The 18,532-nt window shown below is 50.4% G+C and overlaps 2 protein-coding genes across 14 annotated transcripts in view; one reads left to right on the forward strand and one right to left on the reverse strand.

Annotated features, from left to right (window-relative positions):
• Positions 1-13,741, forward strand: part of VWA2 (von Willebrand factor A domain containing 2) — a 60,584-nt gene extending 46,843 nt beyond the window's left edge. For 3 of the 9 annotated variants that reach the window (XM_069567602.1, XM_069567595.1, XM_069567601.1), the window contains 3 exons: positions 543-1,094; positions 1,764-1,889; positions 3,082-5,543. In XM_069567602.1, the coding sequence (XP_069423703.1) occupies positions 543-1,094; positions 1,764-1,889; positions 3,082-3,200 (797 nt within the window). In that variant the 3' untranslated portion in view covers positions 3,201-5,543. Of the gene's footprint in view, positions 1-542; positions 1,095-1,763; positions 1,890-3,081; positions 5,544-13,555 lie in introns of those variants that run through there. The other 6 variants (XM_069567604.1, XM_069567603.1, XM_069567596.1 and 3 more) reach the window with 2 other exon arrangements.
• Positions 6,313-18,532, reverse strand: part of AFAP1L2 (actin filament associated protein 1 like 2) — a 117,736-nt gene continuing 105,516 nt past the window's right edge. For all 5 annotated transcript variants that reach the window (XM_069567607.1, XM_069567605.2, XM_069567606.1 and 2 more), the window contains 9 exons: positions 17,830-18,041; positions 15,067-15,212; positions 13,672-13,783; positions 11,456-11,701; positions 11,195-11,366; positions 10,528-10,683; positions 8,601-8,794; positions 8,384-8,506; positions 6,313-7,497 (listed from right to left, as the gene is read on the reverse strand). In XM_069567607.1, the coding sequence (XP_069423708.1) occupies positions 7,471-7,497; positions 8,384-8,506; positions 8,601-8,794; positions 10,528-10,683; positions 11,195-11,366; positions 11,456-11,701; positions 13,672-13,783; positions 15,067-15,212; positions 17,830-18,041 (1,388 nt within the window). In that variant the 3' untranslated portion in view covers positions 6,313-7,470. The remainder of the gene's footprint in view (positions 7,498-8,383; positions 8,507-8,600; positions 8,795-10,527; positions 10,684-11,194; positions 11,367-11,455; positions 11,702-13,671; positions 13,784-15,066; positions 15,213-17,829; positions 18,042-18,532) is intronic.

Raw genomic sequence — 18,532 nt, forward strand, 5'->3', positions numbered from 1 at the left:
ACTGCATACTTTACTCCTGGTGGGCTACAGTCCATGGGGTCACAAGAATCGGACACAACTTAGCGACTAAACCACCACTGCCATACAGTTCATGGCACCTGGAGGCATAGATTGAGCCTCAGAGCCCCACGGCTTACATCAGCAGTTGTTTATTCCTCTCCCATCACAGTTCAGAGGTGAGCAGCCTGGGCCGGCAGGATGGTTCAGCTGTCTGTTAACTCCAGGGCCGCTGTTTCTCAGACAGCAGGAAGAGGGCAGAGGGGAAGTGGAAGGCAGGCAGCTTCCTTTTGGGGATATAACTTGGAAATTGCAGTTACTTTCCATTACATCCCATCGGAGAGAACTATCACGTGGCCACATCCAGCTGCCAGAGGGGAGGCTGAGGATGGTCCAGCTGAGCCTTCGTGTGTCCTGCTTTTCTTCCAGGAGAGGGTGGAGGCCGGATGCTGCGGTGGAGACCGGCCGACCTGGGCTCTGATCACCCCAGAACAGCACACCCCCGCCCCGGCTACCCCCTGAGGGCCGCTTTGCTTGTTCTACAGGCTGCCAGGCCCAGTCGCTGGACCTGGCCTTCATGCTGGACGCCTCGGTCTCAGTGGGGCCCGAGAACTTCGCCCAGATGCAGAGCTTCGTGAGAAGCTGCGCCCTCCGGTTTGACGTGAACCCCGATGTGACGCAGATCGGCCTGGTGGTGTACGGCGGCCGCGTCCAGACAGCCTTCGGGCTGGACACCCACCTCAGCCGTGCTGCAGTGCTGCGGGCCCTGAGCCAGGCCCCCTACCTGGGAGGGGTGGGCTCGGCAGGCACGGCCTTGCTGCACATCTATGACAAGGTGATGACGGTCCAGGGCGGCGCCCGGCCTGGCGTCCCCAAGGCGGTGGTGGTGGTCACGGGTGGGAGCGGGGTGGAGGACGCGGCTGTCCCGGCCCAGAAGCTGAGGGACAACGGCGTCTCGGTCTTGGTGGTGGGTGTGGGGCCCGTCCTGAGGGAGGCACTGCGGAGGCTCGCGGGTCCCCGCGACGCCCTGATCCACATGGCAGCCTACGCAGACCTGAGCCACCACCAGGATGCACTCATCGAATGGATATGCAGAGGTGAGTGGGGGGAATCCGCAACTTCAGGGTTGCCTCCGAAGGGTGGACCTCAGCCAGAGCCTTCATGGACATCCCTACGGGGACAGCAGCTCCTCCCAACTACTGGGGACTTTCCATGTGCCGGGCTCTGTGCTAAATCCCATGTGGGAGGCACACACAAGTCCCCTTTTAAGGTGCAGAGAATTTTAGACAAGTATCTCTCCCCAAACTTAATAAATGCTGCTGCTAAGTCGCTTCAGTCGTGTCCGACTCTGTGCAACCCCACAGACGGCACCCCACCTAAAAAGAAGAGATTTGTTAGGATATCCACCAAGACCCCAGGATGGCACGGACCTTGCTAGGAACAGACACAGCCAGGGTAGCCTGACTTCAAGCCTCCTTTTACTAGGAACATTCTCTGCACCTTTTAAAAAGCCTGTGGCCGTAATGATGATAGTGAGCACTGCTGTGTGCTCAGCCCATCTTAAAGAAAGCGGCTGCTTGCCTGCAGGAAAGCTGAATGGAGGCTGGGGCCCACTCGTGTGCTCACCTGTGGCTCAAGGGCCCACAGAGCCACTGTGACGTGTAAGACCCTGCTCCTGTGGCCTCACCTTTGTCTGGGTGAGGGTAGGGTCCGCAGGGCTGACCCAGGCTGGGTCTGCTGACACGTCCTCCCGTCCTCCCTTGCAGAAGCCAAGCGGCCAGTTAACCTCTGCAAACCCAGCCCATGCATGAACGAGGGCACCTGTGTCCTGCGCAACGGAAGCTACCGCTGCGAGTGCCAGGGTGGCTGGGAGGGCCCCCACTGCGAGAACCGTGAGTGTGGCATCAGCTCCCACGTAGGGGCTGGGGTGGTGGTCTCAGTCCTCCTGTTCCCCAGGACTGTAGCCAAAGGAGGCTCTAGGGCATCGATGGAAGGAGTCAGTCATTGGTTCATTCATACATGAAACATTTAGTGGGTGCCCCCTACATCCCAGGTGCCATGCTGGGTGAGAGGAACAGAGCAGGAAACAAGACATTGAGAATCTCTGCCCTCCTGAGGGTTCTAGTGAGGGAGAGACAACCGGTAAGTACAGCATGTAGTGTAGTAGATGGTGCTGAGCACCGAAGAATTGATGCTTTTGAACTGTGGTGTTGGAGAAGGCTCTTGAGAGTCCTTTGGACTGCAAGGAGATCCACCCAGTCCATCCTAAAGGAAGTCTATCCTGAATATTCATTGGAAGGACTGATGCTGAAGCTTCAATCCTTTGGCCACCTAACTTGAAGAACTGACTCCTTGGAAAAGACCCTGATGCTGGGAAAGATTGAAGACAGGAGGAGAAGGGGACGACAGAGGATGAGATGGTTGAATGGTATCACTGACTCAATGGACATGACTTTGAGGAAGCTCAGTGAGTTGGTGATGGACAGGGAAGCCTGGTGTGCTGCAGTCCATGGGGTAGCAAAGAGTCAGACACGACTGAGCGACTGAACGGAACACACTCTGATGAAAATCCGAGGAGACTGTTGGGGAGGAGCACAGTGGACACAGAGTAACCGGAACACAGGCAGAGGACATGGGCACAGGTTCGAGTGGGTGGGTGGATGGGGCAGTGGAAGTTGCTGGGAGTTCTTTTTTTTGAGTGTCTATTTGCTCAACAGAGAGTGAGGGCATGGAGGAGGTGCTGGAGGTTTGAGGAAAGAAGAGAATTAGTAACCATTTAGGAGAGAGGAGACTAGAGTATGGGCATAGAAAAGTGATTGTTGCACAGCCTCCTAGGCGACCCCTGTGACTGCTGCTCATGAATTTAAAGGTAGAAAAGCCAGCAACAGCCAGTGGATGATTCGCACTGGAGCCCTGCGTTTGCAGGCCCTGGCAGAGGTGGTTTTCCTAATACGGGGAGGGCTGTGAGGGGCACTTTCTGCTTGGCTTAGCCTAAGCGCAAGGCACAATGGGGCCCATAAGGTTGCTAGTTGGTTAAGAAGAGGACTCAGACCCTCACATCCTCAAAGTTCACTTCTTTCCTAGGGGCCTTGAGAGGAGATGCCCTCAAGGCACGTGGCTCCGGCCGAGAGCCTGCAGGAGGGCAGCCACTGAGCCCCTCCCAGCTGGGCCTACAAAGAAGGCGTGGGCCCCCTGGGCACTGAAAGGGAGCCTACCCTCAGCAGAGCACCCTGTCTGTGGTCTCTGCCTCCAGCCCCGTCTGAACCCTCCTGCCCACTGTCCTGCCCCAGGGAGAAGAGAGGGCTCAGCTGCAGACAGAGCTACCCAGGGACATGGTAGCAGCTGGTTACCCCCTTCACGACCACACTGAGAACTCTTCACATGTTTTGCTGACCGAATTGTGCACTGTTGAGCTGGTGCCATCTGCCGCGTGTCCCCCGAGGAGTAGCAGAGGAACCTGGAGACTTCTGATGGCCTGTTTGAAGCTCACGTTGCCCACGGTGATGGCTAAACAGGACATTGCTGGGACAGTTATGCCCAAGAAGGCAGTGATGACAGACCCCTGACTCGATGATGGCATCTCAGGATGGACGGAGGGTGGACTTTTAAACACATCTTTCCCCGAAGATGCTCCAGATGCATTCATTCTATAGTTTGAAGAGGGGCTTGGGCGGCATCGTGACTTGTTCTGGTGACGGGATCCCTGTGTGGGACTTGGAAAGGCCTCAGACTGGAAGGAGACTGACTGACCAGCTCTTTGCCTGAGGGGGAGGGGCTGAGTGTGCAAACAGCCCTGGGGGGGGAGGGGCTAAGTGTGCAAACAGCCCTGGACCCGAGGGGCCACCTAAGGTGACCAGCACTCCCTTCGAGAGGCTTCTTAGTGTTTACTTAAGAGGGTTCATTGTGGGGTGTTTCTTGAGTGCCTGTCTTACTCTCCCTTTGGGGGTCAAAAAGGAGCAGAATTCTTAAACTCAGTCAAGGTAGAACAAAGAGATTTGAGGGGTTGGCTTTTTTCGATATAGATCTTATGCTGCCTTGGTTTTAGTTTTGTTTTTCATACCTGGTTTTAAAAGGAATATTTCAAGAAGTGACATTGGTTGTGTTTATTTAACAGGAGCATTTGTCCCTAAATGGCAAAAAGGCTTAGATAGCATATTCTCTGGCGAACTGGATATTTGCTTATCCCACAGTCCTTAACAAATCAATTCTCTGCCCAGGTGGTCGAGTTGGGAGTTGGTTTTCAGTAGAAGCCTTTGCAGAGCTCTGATTTAAATCCAGACACTTTATCATAGTTTTTATTTTTAATGTAAATACCTTAATGTGATGTTTTATGGGCAAACATTCGAGGCTACGTTGATTTAAATACTGCTTTTAGCTTTAAGAACTTCAGGATTTCTGGTGCAAAGTACTTGGAAGGTCATCACTGTGGTTTTATTAGATGTTAAAAACAAGTCCAGTGTGCCAAGCACTGTGCATGACAGTCATTTCCATTCCAGTCATTGCCTTCTGCCAAGGTAAAAGCAATATCAGAGCAGAGTCACGTGCCCACCCGGTAGGTGCTGATGGCTGATGTTAGAGAATTCCATTGTCTTCTACATCAACAGCAGTTTAATCATTTCATAATGTAGGCTCTTTGTCTGGCTCAGGGTTGATATTTGGATGTCCCATTTGAACTGGACTTAAAAACCGCACAAAACTGGGCCCTGGGCCTAGCCTAACATATTAAAGACCTTACTGTTGCTATTTTTAGGTTTCAGCCCTTGGGGTGAAAAAAAATTTTAACCTTTTCTAGCGAAGGTGCTGCTGGAGTTTAACCCTTTCTGGGTTCTAGTAGTGGAAGAGGGAACTCCTGACAAGATAACTTTAAGTGATCTTTTCCCAGCTAACCCTTTTTCTTTCTTTTTAAAGAAACTGGCTTTTATTTTAATTACATAATATACAAATATGTTCTCCTTGTAAAAACTTAAACATTGCAGATAGATCATAAGTCTTTTATTTTCTCCAAATGATCTTTATCCCAGCCAGCTGCTTTAGTTTGAATAGCTGACTCTGCTTTTCTAGAAAGATAGCATTTACAAGTAATGACAGTTTTGTCTCTCCTTTTGAAATTTTATACTACTTTTTCTTGTCATTTTGCATTGTCTAGGACCTCCAGAATGATGTTTTAACAAGTAGTGGACTGTAGCTGGTTCTTGACTTGAAAGGACGTTTTTATCATTGTTACTCTCTGTGCATTACTTGATAAGGAATGCTTGCTTCTATTCCTGGATTACAGAGTGTTTATTAGGAGTATTGAGATTTGTGGTTTGCATTTCTGCTCCCTTTGAGATGTTTTTTCCACATTTGATTGGTTAATATGATAAAATGCCTATTTGTATTTTCAGTTGGTGAACCACCTTTGATTTCTTGGATAAATGCTATTTGGTTGCAATGTCTGGTTCTTTAAACACTGCTGAATTTCATTTGCCAATATTTTAAAGTTTTTTTTCAATCTATGTTCAAAAATGAGATTGTCTTTTATAATATATTGGAATGTTTTTCTTTTATGTGTTGGAATTTTAGTATCAGAGCTGTGCTAACTTTCTAAAATGAAAAATATGAATATATAGTCCTCAAACTTTCAAGCTGCTATATTCATAGCATTTTTCTTGTAATTCAAAAGGACTGTCAGTATCGGTACTTAAGGCCTCTTTTTTCAGTTCTGCCATTTAATATTGCTGTAGGCTGTCTTTTTAAGGAGTCAGAAATTTGGTTTTGCCATTTTAAATTATTACTACTAAGGCAACATTTCAAGTATGGGTATGATTTTTACTCCTCTAAGAATTATCTATTAGCTCAGTCGGTAAAGAATCTGCCTGCAGTGCAGGAGATCCGGGTTTGATCCCTTGGTCTGGATGATACCCTGGAGAAGGAAATGGCAACCCACTCCCGTACCCTTGCCTGGAAAATCTCATGGACAGAAGAGCCTGGTGGGCTGCAGTCCATGGGGTCGCAAAGAGTTGGGCACAGCTGGGCGACTAACACTAAGAATATCTAGGAGTGTGTTTTAAAGTATTGATTTTCAGTCATTGTTATATATGATCAGCTTCTAAAGATGTTTCCCATGTCTTTATCATACTAAAATCTTTCAGCCTTACCTCTGCTACTTCTTGTTAGGAGGCTTAAAGTCTCCTGCTAGGATCCTACCTTGTAGTTCTGTGTTTTCACTCACATAGTTTGAAGTTCAGTGTATAAATATCCACAATGTTTCCCCCTTGAAGTAGAAGTCTACCAGGCCTTGCCACGTTATCCCATGAAATACAAGAACACCCAAAATACAATGAACATTTTATTAAAAAAAAATCTAACTCACCACTTGGGACACCAAGTGTTAATGACAAAGGAAATAAATGTCCTGGGAATAGAAAGACAATAAGAAAACAGACTCAAAAGACCTTTAGTTCCCAGGAACCAGTGTTAGAGAACTCTGATTCAGAACCCCCAGAAATGAGGCAGAGATGATAGATGAAATGGTTTTAACCTGTGTTAACAATGCCATCGGAAGAGAAACAGGCAACATAAACAAGAGCACTGTCAATTTTAAAAAAAGAGAGCACCCGGAACAAAATTTGCCCCCCTTCTTTTTTCTTGGAAAGGGCCTGGACATCAAGCACAACTTAAAAAACAGGGACTAAGAGAGCACTGGATTAAATAACTTCTCTTAAAAATGGCCTTTCCATGGGACTGAATCTGTAAACACAGGGTAATCTTGTTTCTATGGTAATGTAAAAAGTCAGTTAAATCTCAAAAGACACTTTTCACTGTTCTAAATTACAGGACTTTAAACATTTTTTTTCCTATATAATACAGCATCATTTAAAATTTTTATTTAAAAGCAATTGTTTCAGGCCCACTTTAGCCTGAAAAAAGTCCTTAATTTACCAGAAACAGTGCCTCAGCTTGGTCCCAGATATTTTCCCAATTACCATTTCTTAAAAAAAAAAAAAAAAAAAAAAGATGGTTTTTACACAGTTGAAGACAAGGACGGTTTAGCCCCTGACACTACTAAGTATCAGATAGGAGATGACGGTCAGGAGTTGAGATATACTCTCACCAAAGCCCTGTGATCAGTGAGACAAGATCCTGCTACCTTGATTTCTCCTCCACCAAGGCCTCCACATCAGAAACTTTTCATTTAAAAAGTCTGATAAAACAGTGGATGAAAATTTCAAGGAAGAAACATAGAATACTCCTAACTACAGCAATGTCCTGTTTACAACCAATAGACTTGGGTCTCCAAAAAAGTCTTGTATTATTTCCTTTGGCCCTGCACAGGGACAGAGCCTCCTCTTAGCCGAAGTATTCCATTCACAGAACCCCAGTTCTTCCTTTTCCTTGTAAACAGACTCACCCTTTCACAGAGTTGCTGCTTGAATGAAGACTGTAACGAAGCAGGATTGTCACCAAGGTCCATATTGACAGGAAGTTTGTTTCCTAACTTGCTCCTTTCTTCTCCCATTCCTAGGGTACCGTTCAAACACCAGCATCCCGCCCCCCAAGAGAAGAAAGTTAGTTATCCTCCGCAGCCAACCTACATACTCATAGAAGCAGCTAGGAAGAGAGATGGCAATTAAGGTTCAACCCCCGTGTGTTTGTTCCCTGTTGCTTGGAGCCCCTGTTCAGAGATTTTGAGGCCATGGAGCAACAGACAGAGGCTGAGTGACGTCTGCCTCGGTGCTCATGTGCTTAAATGGATTTAAGACAGTCATTGGTACCAGTGCCTCACGATACCTCCAGCAGGTAATAAGCAGGACAGCAATGAGAGCTTCCTGTGCTAAGGAGCAGCATTTGCCAAAAACACAGGCAGCTCTAGGCATGCTCTTTACTGTACAAATGAGTCAAGGGTTCATAACGCTCCTCATCCAGCTCCCAGGGATAAATCTGCTCTCGTTTACCCCTCACCGCCAGCTGCATGGATGGCTTCTGGCAAACCCATCACCCATCTGTATCTGCGGCTTTCGTTTTCCTGACAGACACCCTTCAGAATCACTGAGGTTCTCTTTAAACTGGAAAACTCTCCAGCCCCTCTCTGTCTCTGAGCTGCTCCTCTCCTCTACCCCCGCCTCCCCCCCCCTCCCCGCCCCCAATCTACTGATAATCACGTGGTGGGCAGCGCAAAGCATTTGCACGCCCTCAGGTGGACTTGCAAGGACACAGAACCAAGGCAAGCACCTTTCTGGTTGGTCAAGGCCAAAGACACAGCCAAGTCCCAGCCTCCCGCCTCTTCCCGCAGAGCCTGTGCTCAGAGGAGCAAAGTGCCGCCTGGGCCAGAAGGGCGCCCTCCACCACCCTGGTGACAGTTCTGTCCTCCAGGGGCCCCTGAAAGAGCACAGGAGTGACCGCTTACCTTGGCTTTCTGGAGGACGGTGCCTTTGCCCGTGACCATGACTGACAGAGGCCTGTTCTTGAGCGCAGTTGCAGAGTTGACCGGGGTACAGTCGGAGGCAGGAGTCGGGGTGGCCACTTTGGGCTGTGGTGTCAGAGGAGAGCGAGGGCTGAGTTAAGGGCAGGGAGGCATGGCTCATCCCGCACTTGGCCCATGGGGATGGGGCACCCGGACTCACCCGGGGGCTCACGCTCTCCAGGTGGGTGGTGTCCACGGTGGTGCCCAGCGTCACGGGCCCAGCCTCCGCCTTCCTCAGGCTGTCCTTCACCTCCACGATGCTGAGCTCCAGGTCCACACGCCTGCGCTCCTCCACCCTGCACTCCTCGTCCACCTCCTTCAGCTTCTGCTCCAGGCTGGCCGCTGCCCCCTTGTCTGCAGAGAGAAGTTTGCAGCCTTTCAGCCAGAAGTCACACCAGGGGCAGGATGGGTTCACACACACACACCATGCCGAAACACAGCCCCCGAGGGGCTGTGCACCACTGCCCTGACTCTGACCCTGAGAGCGGGGACAGGCCTCTCAGTGGGTGGCGGACAGCCTCCAAGTCCAGGAGCCCAGGTCCTGTGTCTCCATTCTGCAAAGGCTGGGGAGGCTCTGGCAGCAGAGCTCCGCCTTCACAAGAGGGCCTGAATCTGAGGCCTAACGTCCCTCCTGGTAGGCCCTTAGGGACTCTGGTTGTGTCAATACCTGCCATGGTGACAGCAACCTCAAAGGGAGAAATAAGCTTTATTGGTGACCTCTGGAGGATGGTTGGGCTGTTTCAACTTGCCCCACATGGTTCCCTCAATCCTCTTGGCATGTGCTGCTTCGCTGGGCCTAATGGAGCCAGGGTCCTCAACCCTGCCACCTTCTCAGCCCTGTCTTACCCTCCCCTCTTCACCCTGGTGTCCTCAGGCTCTTCCTGTAGCACCAGGAAATGATGACTCAACCAAGAGTCCATGCTAGGAGCTCACTGCAGAGGAAAGGATGGTACCACATGTTCAGAATGGAATCCTGAGCCCCGACTGACTGCCCGTGAGTATGGGCGATGGAAATGTTCTCAAGTTGACTCTGGTAATGGCTGCACAACTCTGTGAATATACTGAAAACCATGTGCAAATGGTCTATGAATTCTTATCAGTGAAGATGTAATCTTTTTTAAAAAGTCGGTCACATCTCATGCCCCCCTTACCTTTCTTCTACCAATCATGTTTGTAAGATTCTCAGGGATCAACTGTTTATGTTGGTTAGTGTGAGTCTAATGGGCTTCACTGATAGCTCAATTGGTAAAGAATCTGCCTGCAATGCAGGAGACCCCGGTTCGATTCCTGGGTCAGGAAGATCCACTGGAGAAGGGACAGGCTACCCACTCCAATATTCTTGTGCTTCCCTTGTGTCTCAGCTGGTAAAGAATCCTCCTGCAATGTGGGAGACCTGGGTTCGATCACTGGGTTGGAAAGATCCCCTGGAGAAGGGAAAGACTCCCCACTCCAGTATTCTGGCCTGGAGAATTCCATGGACTGTATAGTCTATGGGGTCAAAAGAGTCAGACACAACTGAGAGACATTCACAGCTTAAATATTAAAGTACATGGAGTTACTCTCTAAAAATGAAGTCAAATGCTACTTAAAGGTCTTACGAGGGATAAGCTGCTAGGAAACAGCTGAAGGATGATATGAGGATGACTTGGAAAATAATCTACAAGGATGCAGATTTCCTTAAAATGAACACAGACTTAAGGCGCTTGTAAAGAGATGGCCAGTTGAAGCATTAGAGATGTGGTTAATGCAGGAACCATGACCCGGGGCTCCCATCAGCCGGCCCAGAGGGCAGGGAAAGACCTTGGCATTACTGCAGAAATGGGCCAAGAAACAGACATTTGTCTTAAATGGAATGACACATTTCAGGTTGAGACACATAATTTTAGAGATTTCCTGCTTTTTCAACTACATCCTGATATAGGACAGTGACCTTTCAGACAGGCTGGAAGGGGAGGACTTTGCGGGGAGCACCCACCTGTCCCAAAGGTTGAGGGGGCTGCAGGCCATGTGCACAGATCTGGATTTGCGCCCCTGGAAAGCCCTGGCCCCTCCAGGGGCCATCTCCCTTGAGAGGAGGTGGTACCTACCTGTACACTTTAACAGGGTCTCCTTCAGCTCCCGTTTCTCCCTCCGGAGCTGAGCCAGGTGCCCTCGGATCTCCTCCTTCTTCTTCTCAAGCCTCTCCTTCTCCTCTGTGTACCGCTTCACCTCGGCTTCTGTCCGGTTCTTGCCAAGTTTGATCTCTGCAGACCCAGAGGGAGGGGAACCCCCTGGGTCAGTCGGGCTGGCCCCTGAGGGCAGTCCCACCCAACTCTACAGGCTCAGGCAGAACCCAGCACTCTGGAAGTAGGTTAGAGGTGGATGCCAGACCAGCCTAGCAGGGACAGAAAAGGAAACTGAGCCTACCCCTCCTTTGCTATGAGACGCTGGGCAAGTCCTCCAGCTCTCTGGGCCTTTCTTTCCTCATCTGAAAGGGAGGCAATCAGACTAACCTCTCCAAGTAAACGTGTTAGTCGCTCAGTCGTGTCCAACTCTTTGCACCCCTGTGAACTATATCCCACCAGGCTCCTCTGTCCATGGAATTCTCCAGGCAAAAATACCGGAGTCGGTTGCTATTTCCTACTCCAGGGATCTTCCTGACCCAGGGATTGAACCCAAGTCTCCTGCGTTGCAGGCAGACTCTTTACCATCTGAGCCACCAGGGAAGCCCCCAAGCCCTTTCCAAAACCTTCAGCTCTTATCTAGCACAGGCACCTGCACTGGTTGCCTTCAGCCTGTCCTTCACAGGTGGGCTGGACCCGGCCGGGGCGACAGCCACCGTGTCAGGGCAGCTCAGGGAAGAGGAGGCCTTCTGCTGTGCAGCCTGGAGCTTGACCTCTGTGCCTCCCAGGGAGGGCTCCTCAGGTTCCTGACTCTCCTGCTGCATCTGAGTGGGAGAAAGCAAATAGGATTCAGCCAGCCAAGGGGCCCCCCGAGAAGGTAAGGCTAGCTCACCCACTGCGGGAGCCCCTGTACCTGCAACTCGGGGTTCTCTGGAGACTTTATGAGGGGCTCATCAGGGGCGGGGTCTGAGTCTTCAGGGAGAGGGAGAGTCTCGGCCGGAGGGTCCTGGTGGGGCGGCGTGGGTGATGCGGCCCGGGCCTGGGCACCGCTGTCGCTGTGTAGGAAGGACTTGATGGGCGTGAGGTCCAGGTACACACGGTCAGGGTCAGGCTCACCCGAAACATCTGTTGCAGGGCTGGCTTCCTCGGGGGCTTCCCCCTGCATGGGGAAGAATCAGGGGGCTTTCTCCACTGCCTTGGGTCCTGGAGCCCTGGAGGGGATGCCAGTCCTGCTGCAGAGCTCCTGTCCCTTCCCTGTGCCCAAGGTCACCAGACCTCCTTCCTGAGGAGCCTCCTGAAGAGCTGGAGTTAGAAGGCCTGGGCTCACCTCCTGGATAGGCCATTCAAGAGGTGGGAGACCCAGGGCACAGTACTTCATCTCCCTGACTTGACTTCCTCATCTGGAGAGAAGGGGCTAGGAGTCCCTCCCTCTCAGGTGGCTGGGATGAAATGAGATCGCCCACAGATGCCCCAGCACAGAGGTCCATACCCCGTGACTGGAGCCAGCTGTCAAGGTGATGATTCCACCTCTGCCACCAATCTGAGCCTCAAAGGCTAATAGTGTCTGGACAGCTAATGTCTAAGCAACAAGATTTGAACGTTTCCTCATACCACAGTTGAGAAATAATCTCAAAATGAATTAAAGACCTCAGTGTAAGACCGGAAACCGCAAAACTCCTAGAAGAGAACATAGAACACTCTGACAGAAATCATGCAATAGTTGGGGGGGTTTGTCTAATAAGGCAAAAGAAATAAAAGCAAAAATAAACGGGACCTAGTTAAAAATTGTTGCACAGCAAAGGAAACCATCAGCAAGATAAAAAAGACAATCTATGGAATGTGAGAAAATGACCCAACAAGGGGTTAATATCCAAAATATACAAATAGCTCATATATCTCTATATTTTTAAAAAAGCCACCCCATTAAAAAATGGGTGGAAGACTGGAATAGACATTTTTTCCAAAGAAGACAGACAGATGGCCAACAGTCAACATGAAAACATGCTTGACATCACTAATTATTAGAGAAATGCAACAGAGACACAATGAGAAACTACCTCACAAACCTATCAGAATGGCTGTCTTCAAAAAGCCTACAAATAACAAGTGTTGACAAGGATGTGGATAAAAAGGAAAGCTTGTTCACTGATGGTGGGAACGCAAACTGGTGCAGCCACTATGGATAACAGTCGAGAGGTGCCGCAAAACACTGACAATAGAACTGCCATATGACCCAGCAATTCCGTACCATGGAAAAAGCAAGTACGCAAGCTTGGAAAGATACATGCACCTCAGAGTTCATAGCAGTACTGTTTACAGTAGCCAAGGTGGGAGCAACCCTCGTGTCCATCAGCAGATGAGCGGATAAAGATTGATGCATGTATGCAGACACACACAACGGAACATTACTCAACCACGAAAGAGGATGGAATTCTGCTGTTTACAGCAATGTGGATGGACCTGGAGAATGTTATGCCCAGTGAAAGAAACTCGGAGAAAGGCAAATACTGTATGGTATCACTTATATGTGGAATCTAAAAAATAGTACAAATGAATGACATGTAGCAAAATAGACACACTGATACAGAAAACAGCCCAGGGGCTACCAGTAGGAAGAGGGGAGAGGGAAGGGGCAAGAGAGGGGTATGTGGTTAAGAGATACAAATCACTATGTATAAAATAGATGAGCCACGAGAATATATTGTATAGTATGAGGAATTATAGCCATTATTTTATAGTAACTTTTACTGGCATATAATCTATAAAAATACTAACTGTGCTGTATATCTGAAACAAATATAATATTGCAAATCAACTGTATTTCAGTTTCTTAGAAAAGGCCAATGGTGTTGCTGTTCTCCATCCCAGCACCTCACTGTCCACCCCAGCACTAACCAGAGTGGTTAACCAGCTCTTTTATCTGGATGAGTCCCCAGGCCAGGCAGGTGGTACCACCCCAGCAGATAAGAGAGAACTTCACTGCACCCTGCTTTCTCCACTGATGGCCCTGCAGGTGACTTGGAGTCCATTCCTCTCGGGGACCATCTAACGACCTCTGGCATTGAAGCTCTGGGTCCTGGCAGGAAGGGGATAGACAGCCCCAGGCTGCCACCCAGCCAGCATCCTTACCGTGGTTGTCAGCTCTGACACCTCCACATCATCGTACAGCAGCTCCTGGCGATCCTGGCTGGGCAGGCCATCGATGTAAGTGTTCGGCTCCGAGAACTTTCTCTGCATCAGCCTGGGAGACACGGTGAGAGAGGATTCAGGATAGGGGTGGGGCTAAAAGCCACCAGTCTCAAAGGCTTCCAAACAACGGGAGGCGCAGTGAAATCCGCGGGCTATGCAGGAGACCTGAGGACGAGCCCTGATCTCCTTGTAGAATGAATTTATTTGTTTAGGGGTATCTCCTCCCTCTCTCCCCAGGGTCTTCTTACTAGAACTCCCGGTTCCAAGTGTCTCTTCTTGAAAAATAATCTTCCCTTGCCCCATACTCCTCTTGGACCCAACTGAGCGACTAAGCACAGTACAGCCGTCTTCTCACCCAGAATTCCACCCTTTCAGGACCTCCTCCCAACAACAAAATCCTCTGTCATTTCATCTTCACAGTACACTTGGGCCAGCACAGACAGACACTTTCCCCATTTTGGCCCAGTTTGCTTCCACCCATGCGGGAAGAAAATCAAACCAGTCACTCCTAAAGGAAATCAGTCCTGAATATTCATTGGAAGGACTGAAGCTGCAGCTCCAACACTTTGGCCACCTGATGGGAAGAGCTGACTCATTAGAAAAGACCCTGATGCTGGGAAAGATGGAAGGCAGGAGGAGAAGGGGCTGGCAGAGGATGAGATGGTTGGACGGCATCACTGACTCAATGGATATGAGATTGAGCAAACTCCAGGAGACGGTGAAGGACGGGGATGCCTGGGGTGCTGCAGTCCATGGGGTCACAAAGAGTTGGACACAACTGAGCAACTGAACAACAGCCATGCTGCCTCTACCCGCCCCCTCCCCAAGACCACTTCTCTCCGGGACCCAGTTTGCTCATCCAGGAGGCAGAAGTACCCCTTGTCGGCTCACACCAGCGTGTGCTGGGACTCAGGAAGGAAGCCATGCAGAAGTGCTGCCTCTACAGCAAGGAAAGCGAAGGCCAGGAGAGGTGCCCACTCTGCCTTCAGGAGCTGCTGCTGCTAAGTTGCTTCAGTCGTGTCTGATGCTGTGCTACCCCAGAGATGGCAGCCCACCAGGTTCCCTCGTCCCTGGGATTCTCCAGGCAAGAACACTGGAGTGGGTTGAACAGAATCTAATTAGAGCCAGGGATGCAGTGGCTGTCCCCCGGGCCAGTGGCCTGGCTTGGCTCCTTGCTGGGCCTCCCTGAGGGCTGCTCCCTGGCCCTGGTCTTCCTGCTACTGGGAGAACAGGGCCCACCCAGAGTTCCCAGCTGCTCGAGGGACCACCAGAGGCCAGTCTAGGCCTTGCTCTAGAAGCATGATGGCTAGGAGTGAGAGGTCCCTGAATACTCACAGCAGAGAGGTTTTGGCAGCGCTCACAATACAGGAAACTCTATCGGCATCCACATAGTCATAGGTGAATTCTTCCGGGTCTGTCTTGGAGCCCGACTCAGAGAGCAGGAGGCCTAGCCAGTGGCCCATTTCCTCAGAAGACTTGGCCTGGGAGGAAGCCGAGAGGGACATGAGCAGGGCTGGAGTGTGCTGCCTGGCGCCCAGACCTCTTCACCTCTTCCCTGATGCCCACCCTGCTGGGCATGGCCTTTGAAGCCATGTTCCTCATTTTCGCTGGTATATTTCAGTCCCCAGGAACCCCAGATAATATTTCCTGCTACTAGTGATACCCTGGTGCCGCCTCAATGATGCTCTGGGCATTTGTCCCCAGTTTATTACATGTAATGTTTATAAAGATGTATTTCTAGAGGGCTTCCCCAGGGGCTCAGCAGGTAAAGAATCTGCCTGCAATGTAGGAGACGCAGGAAGGAGACATGGGTTTGATCCCCGGGTCGGAAAGATCCCCTGGGGAATGGAACAGCAACTCACTCCAGTATTCTTGCCTGGGAAATCCCATGGAGAGAGGAGCCTGGCAGGCTACAGTCCAAAGGGTTGCAAAGAGTCGGATATGACTAAGTGACGAAGTACGTGTGCACCATCACGTGTAATGTTTGTAGGCAGGTATTTCTAGAGGGCTAATGGACTCGGAGAGGACTGTTAAAATGTATGCATTTTAGGTTGACACTTCTATTTTATGAATTATCACATTTTAGTTTACAACCCTAATGCATATATACAAGACTACCTGGATCCCTGCTAAGAAATAACAAAATTCAAATGTATTTTTGTTTATGGTTTTAACAATCAAACTGTCTTATACACCTTATGCCAGGTCAGCTACCTCCAACAAATCATGAACTAAATCCCAGTGAAGTCAGCGCCTAGTTTTCCCCAGGCGACAACACATTCTAATCATTGTACACTGAGTATTTTCTATTAAAATGCCAGCATGGTTCCTGGGCTTTCTAACGAGAAAGAACTGGGAATTCCACAGATACCGCAGGTTTACTTTCTTGAGGAAAAACAAACCGCCATGCTGGCTTTAGCAGCATGCCACAGCTCTGCCACCTTCTTGCTCTGTGCTCATGATGAGAAGGGCAGCTGAAAGTGCAGTTTGACATTTAGCTGGTTTCCTTTTCCCACTCATTTTCAGGTGGATTTCTCAATACAGCTTTTCAAGGGCTGCCTCTAGTTCCTGCTGCCACCATCGCTGCCCTGGGTGATGGGTCTCGTTTTACCCCTTCATGTCCCCCTTCCTTCCATCCCCCACCCAGCAGCTGGAGGACACAGCTTGGAATCCAAATCTGACCACGACACCCTCCCCTGAAACCCTTCAGGGTCTTTGTTTTCAGTCACTCAGTCGTGCCTGACTCTTTGTGACCCCATGGACTGCAGCACGCCAGGCTCCCCTGTCCTTCACCATCTCCCGGAGCTTGTTCAAACTCCACGTCCAACCATCTCGTCCTCTGTCATCCCCTTTTCCTCCTGCCTTCAATCTTTCCCAGCAGCAGGGTTTTTCCCAATGAAGTTGGCTCTTTGATCAGGTGGCCAAAGTATTGGAGTTGCAGCTTAAGTCCTTCCAGTGAATATTCAGGACTGATTCCTTTTAGGATGGACTGGATGGATCTCCTTGCAGTCCAAGGGACTCTCAAGAGTCTTCTCCAACACCACAGTCCGAATGCATCACTTCTTCGGTGTTCAGCGTTCTTTATGGTCCATCCCTCACATGCATGCATGCCTAGCGGGTCTACCACTGCTCTTAAGATCAGCCCCCACTCCCTCCCACAGGCTTTCTCTACACTGCCCCCCACCCACCCAACATTCACACTTTCATACATAGTCACAGCTCCTGCCCCACCGCTCAGTGATTACTCAGTTATCATTACTAGTCATTACTTAGTGATCACTAAGTCAGCAGGAGCTAGAGGCAGCCCGTGAAAAGTGATAAAGTGGATACTGAATCATATCTCACTCTTGTTCTTGAAGGTAGGTCCCGTGCCAGGGAACACATCTGTCTCCTTCACCATATCCTGGTACTGATCTGTCAACGGTCTGGCTGGATGCAGGAATGAACACAGGCTTGTGCTTGGGGAGCAATTGCCCCTTTTAGCCACAAGAGGGCAGTATTGGAGCAAATTCAGGATGAAGACCCCTGGAGCTAGGACTAGGTGAACAAGAATGAACTGGGGTGTGTGCTTAAGTGTGTATAAAGCACTCTGGCTTGGGCCTGCCCAGTTCATGGCAAGGCGTTACATCACCTCTCTTTTTGTAAATGTAACATAACATCAAACAGAGGGTGGGGAGTGGGAATAATGCAATTGGGTCACAAACCTTATTCTTCCCCCAAGATGAACCCTAACCGTCTGCATTTTTATGTACTGGGTCCCATCTGGTGATACGCAAACGAAATCACAAACCCGCTTTGAGTCCCCAGAAAGTTTTTCCAGCAACTTAGGGAGTTATAAATACTCCTTCTACCCTAAGTGCAGGAAATAGCTCATTGTCCCGTTCCTATAACACAACCACCCTGAGGTCAGAAAGGGAATGGAAATTTTTTAAAAACGCAAACAATCTCAGGCAAAGGAAGTAAAAATAAAGTGCAGCTGAGCTGAATCTCCCGTGGTAGGACTGCAGGCCTCAGGACCTGGGGCAAACAGCCGTGACCGTGACCTCCGCCCTGGCCGTGTCTGCCTACCCAACCCCCAACCGCCCCGGCCAGCGGTACCTCGAGCTTGGCCAGCTCCTCGCCGTTGTGGAGGATGCGGAAGGAGTAGAGGTGGTCCGGGCTTGGGTCCGGCACCACCTCACAGCCAAGCAGGCTGAGGGGCTGCTGGGCCGCCTTGCTCCGGTTCCGGTCCTGGTAGAAGTACAGGTGACTGTCCCTGACGGAGCACCAGCGCGACTTCCACTGGCTGTTAACCAGCACGTTCAGGTAGCCTGCAGGGGAGGGACACGGCCGAGGGGGTGTCGGTGGCCGAGGGCGTCCAGGACTGCCCTTGCCTGCCTCTGGACCTCCGGGAATGCGCCTCTTAAGTCTCAGCTCCAAGCCTTGGCAAGCTTTGCCCGAGAGAATTTCTTAACCTCATAAAGGCTGTGAACCTCAGTCTTTCTCCTTCCTTTGTGTGAGGGGCTAGACCCCTTGAAGGAGGGGAGCACACAGCCCTACTGGTTTTTGGAAAAGGCGTGTCCAGAGGGCAGTGAACTGTGTCTTGGACTAGACCAGGCCAGAGGGTGTGTGTGTGTGTGTGTGTGTGTTGGATCGAGGCTCCCTGGCCTGGCCTCATCTCCCGGCTCTAAGCCCATGACCTGTGGCGGCCCTCCCCGACCTCTGCCAGCCCAGGCCACCTGCAGGAAGCCCTCCTCCAGCCATGATCAGTCCCCTCACCTCCACAGCCTTAGCTCCGTAAGCACCCCTGACACCTTGCCAC

This window comes from Ovis canadensis, chromosome 22, assembly GCF_042477335.2.
Source record: "Ovis canadensis isolate MfBH-ARS-UI-01 breed Bighorn chromosome 22, ARS-UI_OviCan_v2, whole genome shotgun sequence".
Classification (NCBI taxonomy): domain Eukaryota; kingdom Metazoa; phylum Chordata; class Mammalia; order Artiodactyla; family Bovidae; genus Ovis; species Ovis canadensis.